We start from the raw sequence: 16,650 nt of genomic DNA on the forward strand, positions 1-16,650 counted from the left end.
CCCTTCTCCCAACCCCCCAAAACCATAACATTAATTACTTGCCCTCTCTCCCCAAAACACTTCCCCTGCCCACCTGACCTTCCTCCCGCCGACCAAGTGCATCAACTTTACACTTTACCCCTTCCCACCATTCCCTACACCAATGAGATGATTGTGACCCTGCTCCCCCCAGCCCTTGCACAGAGAAACTTACCTGCTCCCCCTTCCCCACCAGTGTTCCGCCTCGGATCTCCAGGCGGGGATCTGAAGGGGCGGGGGTGCCGGCCACCGGCACCAATATTGCACTCTGACAGACGGCGGGAGCGAGAAGGTTAAGTTATTTGTTTATTTTAATTAATTTACATATTTAAATTTGGCTCCCATCGCCAAGCGGCAGGGGGGCCGTCTCAAGGATTTGCCGCCGCCGGCAATATTGGACTGGGCCTTCCCGGCATCGAGGTCTGTGGCGGGCTTCCCCTGGAGGCATTTTCTGGCCCCCTCCCGCCCCGAACCCCGACGTCGGGGGCTCTGTAAATTTGCCCTTTTATTTTTATCTTATCCAATATCACTACTGCTTCCTCCTTTACATCTACATTAGCAAAATCCCGGAATAGTGCGGAACCAAGAGGTTAATGAGAGTGAGAAAGCTAAAGTAATTAATATCATTAGAGAAAAAGTATTAGAGAAACTAATCGGACTAAAAGCCGGGAGATCCTCAAGACCTGATGGCCTGCATCCCAGAGTTACACAAGAGGTGGCTGCTGAGATATGGAGACATTGGTTGTGATCTTCCAAACTTCCCTAGATTTAGAACTGTCCCAGTGGTCTGGAAGTCAGAAAATGCAACACTACTATTCAAAAAAGGAGGGAAAGGGAAAATAGGGAACTACAGGCCAGTTAGCCTGACACCAGTCATCAGGAAAATGCTAGAATTTATTATTAAGGAGGTGTTAACAGGACACTTAGAAAATCATAATATGATTAAGCAGAGTCAACATGGTTTTACAAATGGGAAATCACGTCTGACCAAGAGTTTTTTGAGGATGTAACTAGTAGAGCAAATAAAGGGGAACCAGTAGATGTAGTGCATTTGTATTTTCAAAAGGCATTTAACAAGGTGCTACATAAAAGGTAATAACACAAGGTAAGGGCTCATGGGATGGTTGGGGGCAATATATTCGCATGGATAGAGGATTGGTTAACAGACAGGAAGCAGAGAGTAGGGTTAAACAGGGCATTTTCAATTTGGTAGCCCGTAATAGTGGAATGCCGCAAGGATCAGTGGGGCCTCAGCTACTTAAAATCTATGTCAATGGCTTCGATGAAAGTACCAACAGTAATACATCCATGTTTGCTGATGATACAAAACTATGTGGGACAGTATGCTGTGGGGAGGACACAAATAGGCTGCAAAGGGATGTGGACAGGTTAAATAAGTGGGAAATAAGGTGGCAAATGGAATATAATGCGGGGAAACGTGATTCAATTTGGTAGGAGAATAGAAAAGCAGATTTTTTTTAACATGGTGAGTAACTTTGCAATGTTGATGTTTGGAGAGCTTTGGCTGTCCTCGTACAATAAACACAGAAAGTTAACATGCAGGTACAGCAAGCAATTAGGAAGGCAAATGACATGTTGGCCTTTATTGCAAGAGGACTGGAATACAAGAGTAAGGAAGTCTTGCTACAATTGTACAGGGCTTTGCTGATACCACACTTGAAGTATTGTGTGCAGTTTTGGTCTCCTTATCTAAGGAAAGATATACTTGCCTTGCAGGCAGTGCAGTGAAGTTTCACTTGATTAATTCCTGGGATGAGAAGGTTGTCAAATGATGAGAGGTTGGGTAGATTGTGCCTATATTTTCTGGAGTTTAGAAGAATGACAGGTGAATTCCTTGAAAGTTATAAGTTTCTGAGGCAGCCTGACAACGCAGATGCTGAGAGGTTTCCCCCCTTGGCTGGAGAGCATAGAACTAGAGGATATAGTCTCAGGATAGGGGGTTGATCATTTAAAACTGAGATGAGGAGGAATTTCTTCACTGAAGGATGTGAATCTTCAGAATTCTCTATCCAGGAGAGCAGTGGATGCTAAATTGTTTCATACATTCAAGGCTGAGACTGATAGATTGTTGGACTCTGGGGGAATCAGGCAATATGTGGATTGGACGGGAAAGTGGAATTGAGGTCAAAGATCAGCTATGATCGATTGAATGGTAAAGCAGGCTCCAAGGGCCATGTGACCTACTTCACTTCTGTTTCCTTAATTCTTTTATTATACTGTTCTCTAGTGAAGGCAGATGCAATGCATTCATTTAGTAACTAAGCCATGCCCTTTGCCCCCACATGATCATAATTTTGGTCCCTAATCGCCCCACCTTTTCTTTAATGACCATCTTACTATTTTATGTTCCCTTTTACGCCAGCCACTAATCTATTCACAGACACTCTCTTTGCCCCTCTTATTCCCTTTCTTTGACCCCTTCTGTCCTTCTATATTCAGCTTGGTTTTCTGCTGTATTAGGAACCTTACATGAGGGAGGGCAGAATGAGCATTACTCTGTGTCTGATCTCTGCTGAACCTGCCCTCGGGGTTATTAATGATACAGTGGAGAGGGGGCTTTACTCTGTGTCTGATCTCTGCTGAACCTGCCCTAGGAGTTATTAATGAGACAGTGGAGAGGGGGCTTTACTCTGTATCTGATCTTTGCTGAACCTGCCCTAGGAGTTATTAATGATACAGTGGAGAGGGGGCTTTACTCTGTGTCTGATCTCTGCTGAACCTGCCCTAGGAGTTATTAATGATACAGTGGAGAGGGGGCTTTACTCTGTGTCTGATCTCTGCTGAACCTGCCCTAGGAGTTATTAATGATACAGTGGAGAGGGGGCTTTACTCTGTGTCTGATCTCTGCTGAACCTGCCCTAGGAGTTATTAATGAGACAGTGGAGAGGGGGCTTTACTCTGTGTCTGATCTTTGCTGAACCTGCCCTAGGAGTTATTAATGATACAGTGGAGAGGGGGCTTTACTCTGTATCTGATCTTTGCTGAACCTGCCCTAGGAGTTATTAATGATACAGTGGAGAGGGGGCTTTACTCTGTGTCTGATCTTTGCTGAACCTGCCCTCGGAGTTATTAATGATACAGTGGAGAGGGGGCTTTACTCTGTGTCTGATCTTTGCTGAACCTGCCCTAGGAGTTATTAATGATACAGTGGAGAGGGGGCTTTACTCTGTATCTGATCTTTGCTGAACCTGCCCTAGGAGTTATTAATGATACAGTGGAGAGGGGGCTTTACTCTGTATCTGATCTTTGCTGAACCTGCCCTAGGAGTTATTAATGATACAGTGGAGAGGGGGCTTTACTCTGTATCTGATGTCTGCTGAACCTGCCCTAGGAGTTATTAATGAGACAGTGGAGAGGGGGCTTTACTCTGTATCTGATCTTTGCTGAACCTGCCCTAGGAGTTATTAATGAGACAGTGGAGAGGGGGCTTTACTCTGTGTCTGATCTTTGCTGAACCTGCCCTAGCAGTTATTAATGAGACAGTGGAGAGGGGGCTTTACTCTGTGTCTGATCTTTGCTGAACCTGCCCTAGCAGTTATTAATGAGACAGTGGAGTGGGGGCTTTACTCTGTATCTGATCTCTGCTGAACCTGCCCTCGGGGTTATTAATGAGACAGTGGAGAGGGGGCTTTACTCTGTATCTGATGTCTGCTGAACCTGCCCTAGGAGCTATTAATGGACAGTGAAGAGGGGGCGTTACTCTGTTTTGGACCTCACTGTACTTTCTCTAGGAGTTATTGATGGAGCAGTTTAAAAAGTGTTGCATTCCTTAGTGCTGGCATGCTTTTATTGGATAGTTCAGTACATTGGGGATGTTCAACATACTGATATATTTTGTATAGTTGACACTGCGAGTATTATAACAGTTGATATGTGTACCTGACTAAACCCAGGAAGAAGACAAAGAGAGGCTGAGAGTCACTTGTCACAGCAGTGAGACAACCAATACCAAGAGCAACTGGAAGAGATTAGAGAGAAGTCTTGTGAAGCTCTAACATCATTTCAAACCAATGAACAGCTACTGAACTCCAATTGTGGTCTCATCAAAGCCCTGCACAATGGCAGCAAGACTTCCTATAAAATGACAGACCTGTACCTACCAGTACTGTACCCCAGTGTTAGACAGTGACAGACACGTACCCACCAGTACTGTACCCCAGTATTATACAGTGACAGATCTGTACCTACCATTACTGTACCCCAGTGTTATACAGTGACAGATCTGTACCTACCAGTACTGTACCCTAGTATTATACAGTGACAGATCTGTACCTACCAGTACTGTACCCCAGTGTTATACAGTGGCAGACACGTACCCACCAGTACTGTATCCCAGTATTTTACAGTGACAGATCTGTACCTACTAGTACTGTACCCCAGTATTATAGTGACAGATCTGTACCTACCAGTACTGTACCCCAGTGTTAGACAGTGGCAGACACGTACCCACCAGTACTGTACCCTAGTATTATACAGTGACAGATCTGTACCTACCAGTACTGTACCCCAGTGTTATACAGTGACAGATCTGTACCTACCAGTACTGTACCCTAGTATTATACAGTGACAGATCTGTACCTATCAGTACTGTACCCCAGTGTTATACAGTGGCAGACTCGTACCCACCAGTACTGTACCCCAGTATTATACAGTGACAGATCTGTACCTACCAGTACTGTACCCCAGTGTAATACAGTGGCAGACTCGTACCTATCAGTATTGTACCCCAGTGTTATACAGTCACAGACTTGTACCTACCAGTATTGTAACCCAGTGTTATACAGTCACAGACCTGTACCTACCAGTACTGTAACCCAGTGTTATACAGACACAGACGTGTACTTACCAGTATTATGCCCCAGTGTTATATAGTGACAGACCTATACCTACCAGTATTGTGCCCCAGTGTTATACAGTCACAAACCTGTACCTACCAATATTGTACCCCAGTGTTATACAGTGACAGACCTATACCTACCAGTATTGTGCCCCAGTGTTATACAGTCACAGACCTGTACCTACCAGTATTGTGCCCCAGTGTTATATAGTGACAGACCTATACCTACCAGTATTGTGCCCCAGTGTTATACAGTGACAGACCTGTACCTACCAGTATTATACCCCAGTGTTATACAGTCACAGACCTGTACCTACCAGTACTGTACCCCAGTGTTATACAGTCACAGAACTGTACCCAGCAGTAGTGTACCCCAGTGTTATATAGTGACAGACATATATCCACCTGTACTGTACCCCGATGTTATACAATGACAGACCTGTACCTACCAGTACTGTACCCCAGTGTTATACAGTCACAGAACTGTACCCAGCAGTACTGTACCCCAGTGTTATATATTGACAGACATATATCCACCTGTACTGTACCCCGATGTTATACAGTGACAGACCTGTACCTACCAGTACTGTACCCCAGTGTTATACAGTCACAGACCTGTATGTACCAGTACTGTACCATGTTATACAGTCACAGACCTGTACCTACTAGTACACTAAAACAGAGCAATAAAGTGACAGACCTGTATCCACCAGTACTGTACCCCAATGTTTACAAAGCCAGACTTGTACCTACTAGTACTGTACCCCAGTGTTATATAGTGACAGACCTGTACCTACCAGTACTGTACCCCAGTGTTATACAGTGGCAGACTTGTAACTATCAGGACTGTACCCCAGTGTTATACAGTGACAGAACTGTACCCAGCAGTACTGTACCCGTGTTATATCGTGACAGACCTGTACCTACTAGTACTGTACCCCAGTGTTATACAGTGACAGATCTGTACATACCAGTACTGTACCATGTTATACAGTGACAGACCTGTACCTACTAGTACTGTACCCCAGTGTTATACAGTGACAGATCTGTACATACCAGTACTGTACCACGTTATACAGTCACAGACCTGTACCTACTAGTACACTAAAACAGAGCAATAAAGTGACAGACCTGTATCCACCAGTACAGTACCCCAATGTTTACAAAGCCAGACTTGTACCTACTAGTACTGTACCCCAGTGTTATATAGTGACAGACCTGTACCTACCAGTACTGTACCCCAGTGGTATATAGTGACAGACCTGTACCTACCAGTACTGTACCCCAGTGTTATACAGTGACAGACCTGTACCTACCAGTACTGTACCCCAGTGTTATACAGTGACAGACCTGTACCTACCAGTACTGTACCCCAGTGTTATATAGTGACAGACCTGTACCTACCAGTACTGTACCCGTGTTATATAGTAACAGACCTGTACCTACCAGTACTGTACCCCAGTGTTATATAGTGACAGACCTGTACCTACTAGTACTGTACCCCAGTGTTATATAGTGACAGATCTGTACATACCAGTACTGTACCTAGTGTTATACAGTGACAGACCTGTACCTACCAGTACTGTACCCCAGTGTTATACAGTGACAGACCTGTACCTACCAGTACTGTACCCCAGTGTTATATAGTGACAGACCTGTACCTACCAGTACTGTACCCGTGTTATATAGTAACAGACCTGTACCTACCAGTACTGTACCCCAGTGTTATATAGTGACAGACCTGTACCTACCAGTACTGTACCCCAGTGTTATATAGTGACAGACCTGTACCTACCAGTACTGTACCCGTGTTATATAGTAACAGACCTGTACCTACCAGTACTGTACCCCAGTGTTATATAGTAACAGACCTGTACCTACCAGTACTGTACCCCAGTGTTATATAGTGACAGACCTGTACCTACTAGTACTGTACCCCAGTGTTATACAGTGACAGATCTGTACATACCAGTACTGTACCATGTTATACAATCACAGACCTGTACATACCAGTACTGTACCATGTTATACAGTCACAGACCTGTACCTACTAGTACACTAAAACAGAGCAATAAAGTGACAGACCTGTATCCACCTGTACAGTACCCCAATGTTTACAAAGCCAGACTTGTACCTACTAGTACTGTACCCCAGTGTTATATAGTGACAGACCTGTACCTACCAGTACTGTACCCCAGTGTTATATAGTGACAGACCTGTACCGACCAGTACTGTACCCCAGTGTTATATAGTGACAGACCTGTACCTACCAGTACTGTACCCCAGTGTTATATAGTGACAGACCTGTACCTACCAGTACTGTACCTAGTGTTATACAGTCATAGACCTGTACCTACCAAAACTGTACCCCAGTGTTATACAGTCATAGACCTGTACCTACCAAAACTGTACCCGTGTTATACAGTGACAGAGTTGAACCTGCCAGTACTGTACCCCAGTGTTATACAGTGACAGACTTGAACCTGCCAGTACTAAAGCCCACAGAATGAACCAGTCTCACATTGCATCTATCTGAACAGCCCCGTACTCTCACTTCTATTTCGTTTTAACCCGCAGACTGAAGTTGTGCCACTGATCTGTCAGTTCCTGATTACACTTTAAATAAAAGAAAGGAGGCAATGAGAGGGATAGAGAACAAGTTAAACGCAAAGAGATAAGTATCGGAGACAAAGTAAATAGGAGAGGAGGTCGGAATGAGTATCAGTTGAGAGTTGCAGACATTACTCAACAAAAAAAGATTTTTTCATTGTCTTATTCTGGAGAGCAGGAAGAGAGGGCAGCACCTGGGACTGGTGCAGCTGCTGGAAGAAGATCAAGAGGGAGTGACCAGAGATAAGAGAGGCACACAAAGAGAAAGAGGTAGAGACAGGGACAGGTAGAGTCAGTGCCTTCAGGAAAGGTGGGGAAAATATCCAATCTCAACATGTCTGAGACTTCTGCTCGTGATACTGAGCAACCGACCACTGGATAGGGAGTGATTCTAACTGTTGGGGGGGGGGGGGTCACTGACCTGAGTGATTCACCCCTCCCTTAGAGATTATGTCCAACAATGTCAGCTGTGGCTCAGTTGATAATGTTCTCGCTAGTGAGTTAGAAGTTTGTGAGTTCAGGTCCTATTCCTGGACCTTAGTGCCAAAAAAAACTAAAAGCTGGTATTTCAGTGGAGTACTGAGGGAGTGCTGCACTGTTGGAGATGATGTCTTTCAGATGAGATGTTGAACTGAGGCCCTCTTGAGTGGATGTAACAGATCTCCTGGCACTGTTTTGAAGAGCAGGAGGGTTATACTCAGTGTCTTGGCCAATATTTATCCCTCAACCAACATCACAAAAACAGATTATCTGGTCATTATCACAGTTGTTTGTGGGAGATTGCTGTGTGCAAATTGGCTGCTTTGTTTACATTAAAACATCGACTGAACTTCAGAAGTACTTCACTGGCTGCAAAGCGCTTTGGGACATTTGGTGGTCACGAAAGCTGCAATATAAATGAAAGTCTTTTCATTTTAGAACCGTCACTGAAATCTCGTCACAGACTGTCCAAAGTATGAGAAGGCTGTGTCTTCAACATGATAAACCTGGAGATCGGTGCTTAGAATTGAAACGAGAAAATGCTGGAAATACACAGCAGCTCAGTCAGAGAGAAAAAAAGACAGACATAGGGAGAGACATACAGGCAGAAAGACACAGAGAGAGAAACAAGGGCATAGTTGGAGGGAAAGAGAGAGAGACAAAATGAGAGACAGAGATACAAAGAAAGAAACAGACAACACATAACACTTTCATCAGCACTCAGCTTCTACAACGAAGGATTCAGCGAAAAACCCTTCATCAGATAGGGTCCCCACTGAAGACATTAATTACCCTTCTCTCCCTCTTTGGATTCCAAATACCCAGTCACAGCAATTGCTGTTCATTAAGACATACTTACCATTCTCCTGGTGGTAGTATGGCTGGGATATCTCAGCTGCGGTCATTCCGACCAGTGTCCACCACAGCAGAGGTTTTTGAACCATGACACACAGTGCCAGCCAGCAACACATCCTGCAGACAGCCAGGAAAAGACAAGTGATGCCGAGCGTGAAGATCCCTGACTGACCCACAGCCTTTTCACAGGGTCATTGGACATCCAGACACCAACACAGCTAGAGGGAGAGTGGCACGGAGAGACCGTGAGGAGAGGGAGACTGCTGGAAGGAGGAGGTGGGGAGGAGAAGAACCAGAGGGAGGGAACTGGGGAGGGGGGAGAAAGAACAGGAGGAGGAATGAGGGAGGGAAGGCAGAGGGGAAGCAAATTACGAGGATGGGGAAGGAGTTAGAGAAGGAAGGAGTAGGAGGAAGGAATTAGGAGAGAGGGAAGGAGTTAGAGGGAGAGAAGGATGGAGGGAAAGAGGAGGGAGCGGGGACTCGGAGCGCTGTGGCTCCGGGTGTTCTGTAGGACCGGGACTGCAGACTGAAGGGAGCGGGAGCGAATCGGGACCGCTCGGTTGCAGCTGCTCCCCCCGCTCAGTCCCGCATTCGGAGCCGGAGCTCCTGCAAAATCCGGACTGGAGCCCGAGCTACCCGGACCGGCGGGGGAGGGTCCTTAAAGGGGCCGAGACCCAGTCCGGGAAAGGAGGTGGGGAAAACAAGACCGGGGTGGGGGAGGGCAGTGGGGAGATCCAGCTCAGGGGGATCCAGCTCAGTGGGGGGGGTGGGGAGATCCAGCTCAGGGGGATCCAGCTCAGTGTGGGAGGGGGGGTGGGAGATCCAGCTCAGTGTGTGGGGGGGTGGGAGATACAGCTCAGGGGGATCCAGTTCAGTGTGGGAGGGGGGGTGGGAGATCCAGCTCAGTGTGTGGGGGGGGGGGAGATACAGCTCAGGGGGATCCAGCTCAGTGTGGGAGGGGGGGTGGGAGATCCAGCTCAGTGTGTGGGGGGGGGGAGATACAGCTCAGGGGGATCCAGCTCAGTGTGGGAGGGGGGTGGGAGATACAGCTCAGTATGTGGTGGGGGGGGGGGGAGATCCAGCTCAGTGTGGGGGCAAGGGGGGGGGGGAGATACAGCTCAGGGGGATCCAGCTCAGTGTGGGAGGGGGGGGGGTGGGAGATCCAGCTCAGTGTGTGGGGGGGGGGGGGGGGGGGAGATACAGCTCAGGGGGATCCAGCTCAGTGTGGGAGGGGGGGGTGGGAGATCCAGCTCAGTATGTGGGGGGTGGGGGGAGATCCAGCTCAGGGGGATCCAGCTCAGTGCGGGGGGTGGGAAGATCCAGCTCAGGGGGATCGAGTTCAGTGTGGGAGGGGGGTGGGAGATCCAGCTCAGGGGGATCCAGCTCAGTGTGGGTGGGGGGGGGGGGAGATACAGCTCAGGGGGATCCAGCTCAGTGTGGGAGGGGGGTGGGAGATCCAGCTCAGTATGTGGGGGGGGGGGGAGATCCAGCTCAGGGGGATCCAGCTCAGTGTGGGAGGGGGGTGGGAGATCCAGCTCAGTGTGGGGGGGGGGAGGGGGGGGGAGATACAGCTCAGGGGGATCCAGCTCAGTGTGGGAGGGGGGTGGGAGATCCAGCTCAGTGTGTGGGGGGGGGGAGGGGGGGGGGAGATCCAGCTCAGGGGGATCGAGTTCAGTGTGGGAGGGGGGTGGGAGGGGGGTGGGAGATACAGCTCAGGGGGATCCAGCTCAGTGTGGGGGGGGGGGGGAGATACAGCTCAGGGAGATCCAGCTCAGTGTGTGGGGGGGGGGAGGGGGGGGGGAGATCCAGCTCAGGGGGATCCAGCTCAGTGTGGAGAGGGGAGATACAGCTCAGGGGGATCCAGCTCAGGGGGATCCAGCTCAGTGTGGGAGGGGTGTGGGAGATCCAGCTCAGAGGGATCCAGCTCAGTGTGGGGACGGGGGGGGGGGGGGGGGTGGAGATTCAGCTCAGAGGGATCCAGCTCAGTGTGGGGAGGGGGGGGGGAGATTCAGCTCAGAGGGATCCAGCTCAGTGTGGGGGGGGGATTCAGCTCAGAGGGATGCAGCTCAGTGTTGGGGGGGGGAGATTCAGCTCAGAGGGATGCAGCTCAGTGTGGGGGGGGGGGGGAGATTCAGCTCAGAGGGATCCAGCTCAGTGTGGGGGGGGGTGGGGGGATTCAGCTCAGAGGGATGCAGCTCAGTGTGGGCGGGAGCGGGGGTGGGGGGAGATTCAGCTCGGAGGGATCCAGCTCAGTGTGGGGGTGGGGGGAGATTCAGCTCGGAGGGATGCAGCTCAGTGTTGGGGGGGGGGGGAGATTCAGCTCAGAGGGATCCAGCCCAGGGGGGATCCAGCTCAGTGTGGGGGGGGGGGGAGATTCAGCTCAGAGGGATCCAGCTCAGTGTGGGGGGGGGGGATTCAGCTCAGAGGGATGCAGCTCAGTGTGGGGGGGGGGGGGGAGGAGATTCAGCTCAGAGGGATCCAGCTCAGTCTGGGGAGGGGGGAGATTCAGCTCAGAGGGATGCATCTCAGTGTGGGGAGGGGGTGGTGGAGATTCAGCTCAGAGGGATGCATCTCAGTGTGGGGAGGGGGTGGTGGAGATTCAGCTCAGAGGGATCCAGCTCAGTGTGGGGGGTGGGGGGGGAGGAGATTCAGCTCAGAGGGATCCAGCTCAGTGTGGGGGCGGGGGGAGATTCAGCTCAGAGGGATCCAGCCCAGGGGGGATCCAGCTCAGTGTGGGGGGGGGGGGAGATCTAGCTCAGGGGGATCTAGCTCAGGGTGGGGTGGGGGGGGGTCCAGCTCAGGGTGGAGAATATGGTGCTGAATCGCCTTCTTAAACCACTGCAGACCATGTGATATAGGTACACTTACAGTGCTGTTAGGGAGGGAGTTCCAGGACTTTTACTCAGCAACAATGAAGGAATGGTGATGAAGTTCCAAGGCACGATATTGCTGTGTGACTTGGAGGGAAACTTGCAGGTGGTGGTGTTTCCATATGCTTGCTGTCCTGTTCTTCTAAGCAGTAGAAGTCGTGGGTTTGGAAGGTGCTGCAGTGTTACTCGCATATGGTACATATTGCTTCCTCTGTGCGCCGTTGGAGGAGGGAATGAAAGTTTTGAGGTAGTGGATGGGGTGCCAATCAAATGGGCTGCTTTGTCCTGGATGGTGTTGAGCTTCATGAGTGTTGTTGGAGCTGCACCCATCCAGGCAAGAGGAGAGTATTCCATCACAGTCCTGACTTGTGCCTTATAGATGGTAGGAGAGAGGCTTTGGGGAGTCAGGAGAGTCACACACTGCAGAACACCCAGTCTTTGACCTGCTCTTGCAGCCACAGTATTTATATGGCTGATCCAGTTAAGTTTCTGGGATTCCTTGATGCTACACTCGGTCAAATGCTGCCGTAATGTCTATTATCTGATATGTCCATGATCCTATGATGTAGGAGAGTTCCATTATACAAATAGACGTTGAGATGTTTAACTATATCTTTAAGTGTCAGCCATGGCTCAGTGGGTGCCTCTTTTGCCCCTGAGTCAGAGGGTTTTGGGCTCAAGCCCTGTTCCAGAGACTCACGTCCATGATCCAGGCTGAGGGAATGCTGTAAAGTCAGAGAGGCAGTGATGTGGGAGTGCTCCACTGTTGGAGGAGCAGTACAGAGGGAATGTTGCATTGTCAGAAGTACTTTTTTTTCAGATGTGATGTTAAACCAAGGCTCCGTCTGCCCTCTCAGGTGGATGTATAAGAGCGGCTGAGTTCTTCCCAGTTGCCTGGGCAATATTTATCCCTCAACCAACATCACTAAAACAGATTGTCTCGTCATTATCACATCATGGTTTGTGGGATCTTGATTTGTGCTAATTGACTGCCACATTTCCTAATTAATAACATTGACTATGCTTCAAAATTACTACACTGAGTGTAAAATGCTTTGGGATTCCCTGAAGTTATGAGACATGCTGTATAAATGCAACATCAATTTTTGTTTGATAATGCATCTGTAAAGCACCTTATTTGTTTATGTTAATAGAAGAGACTGAAGGGGACATGATGCTGGCTGATGAAGCAGGGGGACTGTCAGAGGTTATACATGGCACCATGGCACGGGACTGGAGGCTGCACATTCAGAATGAACAATCTCCAGGCAGGATTTAGAAGAAGTTTCTATTCTCATAGAGCAATGGAATAGAAGAATCTTAGCAACAGCAACAGAGACAGAGCAAGTATCTTCAAACAAAGGAATGTGATGTATCTCAGTTTACCATGAAGATGTGGGTAAGAAGGATAAAAGCAGACAGAGATCCTGGAATGGTGCCATGAACTATGGAAATGCAGACAAAGACACTGGTCAGTGAAGGATGTAGAACAGAGAATGATTCTGGAATTTTACTGGATATCCTTTATTGGGAGAGGGAGAAACCTGTCAACCTTTCCTTGACCGATGGTACAAGGTCAAAGATCACAATGCAGGGCCCCAGGGACAGGACCAACGGTCGCAGTGCAGGACAGCAGGGACAGGGTCAAGAGTCACAGTGCAGGACATCAAGGACCGTGCCAATGGCCACAGTGCAGAGCATCGGGGACAGGGTCAAAGGTCACAATGCAGGACTGTGGGAAGTGTGCCAATCACAGAATCACAGAATTGTTACAGTGCAGAAGAAGACTATTCGGCCCATCATGTCTGCACAGACTCTCCAAATGAGCAATTCATTTAGTGCCATTTCCCCACCTTCTCCCCATAACCCTGCATATTCTGCCTTTTCAGATAACAGTCTAATTTGTACAATGTATAATAGAGAAGAATTTGTGACTAAGTTTTACATAGCTTGAGCTTTAAATGCAGTTAATTGTTGGGAAGGGTGTCAGAGTGAGGGAAGCTGATCTATAGTTTGAGATTTTGGGAAGGTGCATGTTAGAGGAGGAGATGGTGCAATGAGTCTCCAAAAGAGGAAGGGGTTAAAGTTGTGTTGAAGAATGCCGGGCTGGATAAGAAAGAGAGAGAAGAGAGAAATTGTGACATAAAGAATGGAGGCTGAAGGTGAGATAGGGATCCCTGATCAGATAACAAACTTTATCCCTGAATCTGGGCTCTTACTCTTTGGTAAAATGCTATGGGCTAGAAATTGGTGTGCCCTAGTTTTTGGGCGTGGAAGTCGTGATCACAACCTGCCCATGCCAGTTCCGAACGAGGTGAGCAGCATGTAAAATTGGTGCACTCAACTCATTTCCATGATTGTAGTGTGGTCTCTGTGGCACTGCCAGTGGCCTCTGTGCACTGCAGGAGGCTGATTAACATTGAGAGCAAATCACTTGCTCCATGCAGTCTTTCCTTTTTAAAGGCACAGTCCCTATAAAAAGGAAGCTGCACTAATGGAATAAAGGCTGTTGGATAATCACTTTGGAATACTCAGGCTGAAGGGAAAGGGCTCCTTTCTATAGTGGCACTGCAGCAGCGACACTGGTCAGTGAAGTGGAGGTCAGGAGAAATGCCATGTTTCCGCTAGGGTCAGGAAACCTTCGAGGCAGACCCTCAGAAGGGAATGGGAGCATGTGGCATGAGCAGTTAATGCCCAGAATGTGACCCCGAGGACATGGCAGTAATGCAGAAAAGTGTTTAATGACCTTATTTGGGTGGTCAAGGCAAGTGAATGTATCTGCACATGACGTCTCGGACACATCTCCAGCAACCCACACACTCAATAGAAAGAAAGACTTGCATTTATATAGCACCTTTCATGACCACCAGATGTGTCAAACCGCTTTACAGCCAATGAGGTACGTTTTGAAATGTGGTCACTGTTAGAATGCAGGAAATGCGGCAGCCGATTTTGCACACAGCAAGATACCACAAACAGCAATGTGATAATGACCAGATAATCTGTTTTTGTGATGTTGATTGAGGGATAAATGTTGGCCAGGACACTGGGGAATACCCCCACTGCTCTTCTTTGAAATAGTGTCATGGGATCTTTTACATTCACCGGAGCAAACCAATGTGACCTCAGTTTAACCTCTCATCCAAAAGGTCGCACCTCCAAAGGTGCAGCATTCCCTCAGTATTGCACTGAATGTACCAGATCCCCATAACTCACCCAGCAGCACACCCGGGCACTCAGGACTCACCCTTAATATCCTTATACTACATCTCATTCACACACACTTTCCAATCATGCCAGCTGTATACACATCTCTACATACCTCTACAAACATAGAGCTATTCAGCTATGGTAGGCACATCACCCAAGTACAATGACACACAGTCACTGACATTCTACTCTCTCTCTTACAGGGGAAGATGGCCCACAACAGGTGGGAAAGCCAGAGGTATGTCAAGAGCAGATGCCTGTGCATCGTCTAAAGATCCATGAGGAAGAGGAACCCCACAAGAGTGAAGAGGAAGAACTGCCACTTGACCAAACACTTGAAGCCATCAGCTCAGATACTGGTCCTGTGTGAACTTTAAAGACTAGTGTAGAGTTGGGATCAGCACGTGGTGAGTCACTGGGTACAAGTAGGCTGCAGCCAGGCCAGGGGAATAGGACAGCTGGTGTGCAAACTCCCCAGAGGGCAAGAGTACAGATGGGTTCTGCTGCAGGGGACTAAAATGAGTACCTCATTGGGACGGAATATAGGAAAATGCTGATACGTGCACACCAGGATGCTTGGTGCATTGGTCAGCCTCCCAGATAGCCTACAGTCAATGAGTATGGAGGAGTCCAGCTCCTCCATGGCACAGGGCATCATGCAGAACTTGGAGCCTCTCCTTTCCACCATGGTGGGCACCTCCATGGCAGCACTGCCAGACCAAGGCAGCATAAAGTGTCTGCTGTCTGCTGTCTCAGCTTCCATTGCTGCAGAGGCAGAGTCTTGCTGATGTCTCAGTGCTGCATTGGAAGCTTAGACAGAGGTCATGAGATCAATGGCTGCAGGCATGCAGGCTCCATGGGCCATGCATGCTGTCACAGCAGTCCAGCAGTTTGTCCTCCTGCAGATTACACCATGATAGTGTCCATTCAAGGTCCTTGGGTGCGTGCAGGGGATGCACCTGTGTGCAATATTTTAATTCAGTAACGTTGTGTGGCCGCACAGGAAGTGGCCAATGACGCACTGTGCACCGGAAATCCGCAGTAAGCCTTGCAGTGTCATGCGACTCAATTTTATGCCCTTTGTTTCTTTTTACAGTTTACTGAATTCTGGGGACAGTTGAATGCGAGGATTGAGGCTGACAGTACTGTGACCCTGCATGCTCTGTGCCTGTGAGGTCAGAGGTCAGGGAGGCTAAGCGTAGAAGATTGTGAGTGGCTGGTTTTCTGTGTTCTGGGCCCACTGTTTGTTTTAAGAGCTCTGTGATATGCTGACGTGGCTGAGTTCTTTCTGCTGATCGATCGCCTCACCCAACCCTTTCCATTGTCCTCACTTCACAGGGAGGTAGTGAGGGAAGGCCCTTCTATTGGTTGCCCAGGGATTCCAACAATGACAGTCAAACAGTGACGTCCAAGAAGGTGCAGAAAAGCTGACCAATGTGCAAACAGTGAGAGGATAGGAGTGCTAGGGGTCTTGGAGCTTTGGTCACAGGATCTATTAAGCACATGGGAGTCTGACGGCTTGACATATGATGGCAGTGGGATCTTTACAACATTGAGCACAGGTTATACGTGGGTGAGTGCACAGGTACCAGAGTGAAGGGCAGTCCTTAATCGTTACTCCAAAGGTGGCATTAAGAAAGGTAAGACTTTCTAAACTGCAATTGTAAAAGTTTTTACAGATGGGATGTGTGTAAGAATATGAATGGCCGTCCATTACCGCAGTGGGCAATCCCAGCAGGATTCTATTGA

The 16,650-nt window shown here is 48.6% G+C and overlaps 2 protein-coding genes across 15 annotated transcripts in view; one reads left to right on the forward strand and one right to left on the reverse strand.

Moving 5' to 3' along the window:
• Positions 1 to 9,426, reverse strand: part of LOC137384812 (kielin/chordin-like protein) — a 185,948-nt gene extending 176,522 nt beyond the window's left edge. For 5 of the 9 annotated variants that reach the window (XM_068059326.1, XM_068059323.1, XM_068059324.1 and 2 more), the window contains exon 1: positions 8,826 to 9,414. In XM_068059326.1, the coding sequence (XP_067915427.1) occupies positions 8,826 to 8,937 (112 nt within the window). In that variant the 5' untranslated portion in view covers positions 8,938 to 9,414. Of the gene's footprint in view, positions 1 to 8,825 lie in introns of all 9 variants that reach the window. The other 4 variants (XR_010977665.1, XM_068059321.1, XM_068059322.1 and 1 more) reach the window with 4 other exon arrangements.
• Positions 8,956 to 16,650, forward strand: part of endou2 (endonuclease, polyU-specific 2) — a 37,071-nt gene continuing 29,376 nt past the window's right edge. The window contains exons 1-2 of one of the 6 annotated variants that reach the window (XM_068059329.1): positions 8,956 to 9,097; positions 15,105 to 15,308. The gene's annotated coding sequence lies outside the window, so the exon portion shown is untranslated. Of the gene's footprint in view, positions 9,098 to 11,632; positions 11,887 to 12,142; positions 12,172 to 15,104; positions 15,309 to 15,997; positions 16,110 to 16,133; positions 16,542 to 16,650 lie in introns of those variants that run through there. The other 5 variants (XM_068059328.1, XM_068059330.1, XM_068059331.1 and 2 more) reach the window with 5 other exon arrangements.

Source organism: Heterodontus francisci, chromosome 27 (assembly GCF_036365525.1).
Source record: "Heterodontus francisci isolate sHetFra1 chromosome 27, sHetFra1.hap1, whole genome shotgun sequence".
Taxonomy (NCBI): domain Eukaryota; kingdom Metazoa; phylum Chordata; class Chondrichthyes; order Heterodontiformes; family Heterodontidae; genus Heterodontus; species Heterodontus francisci.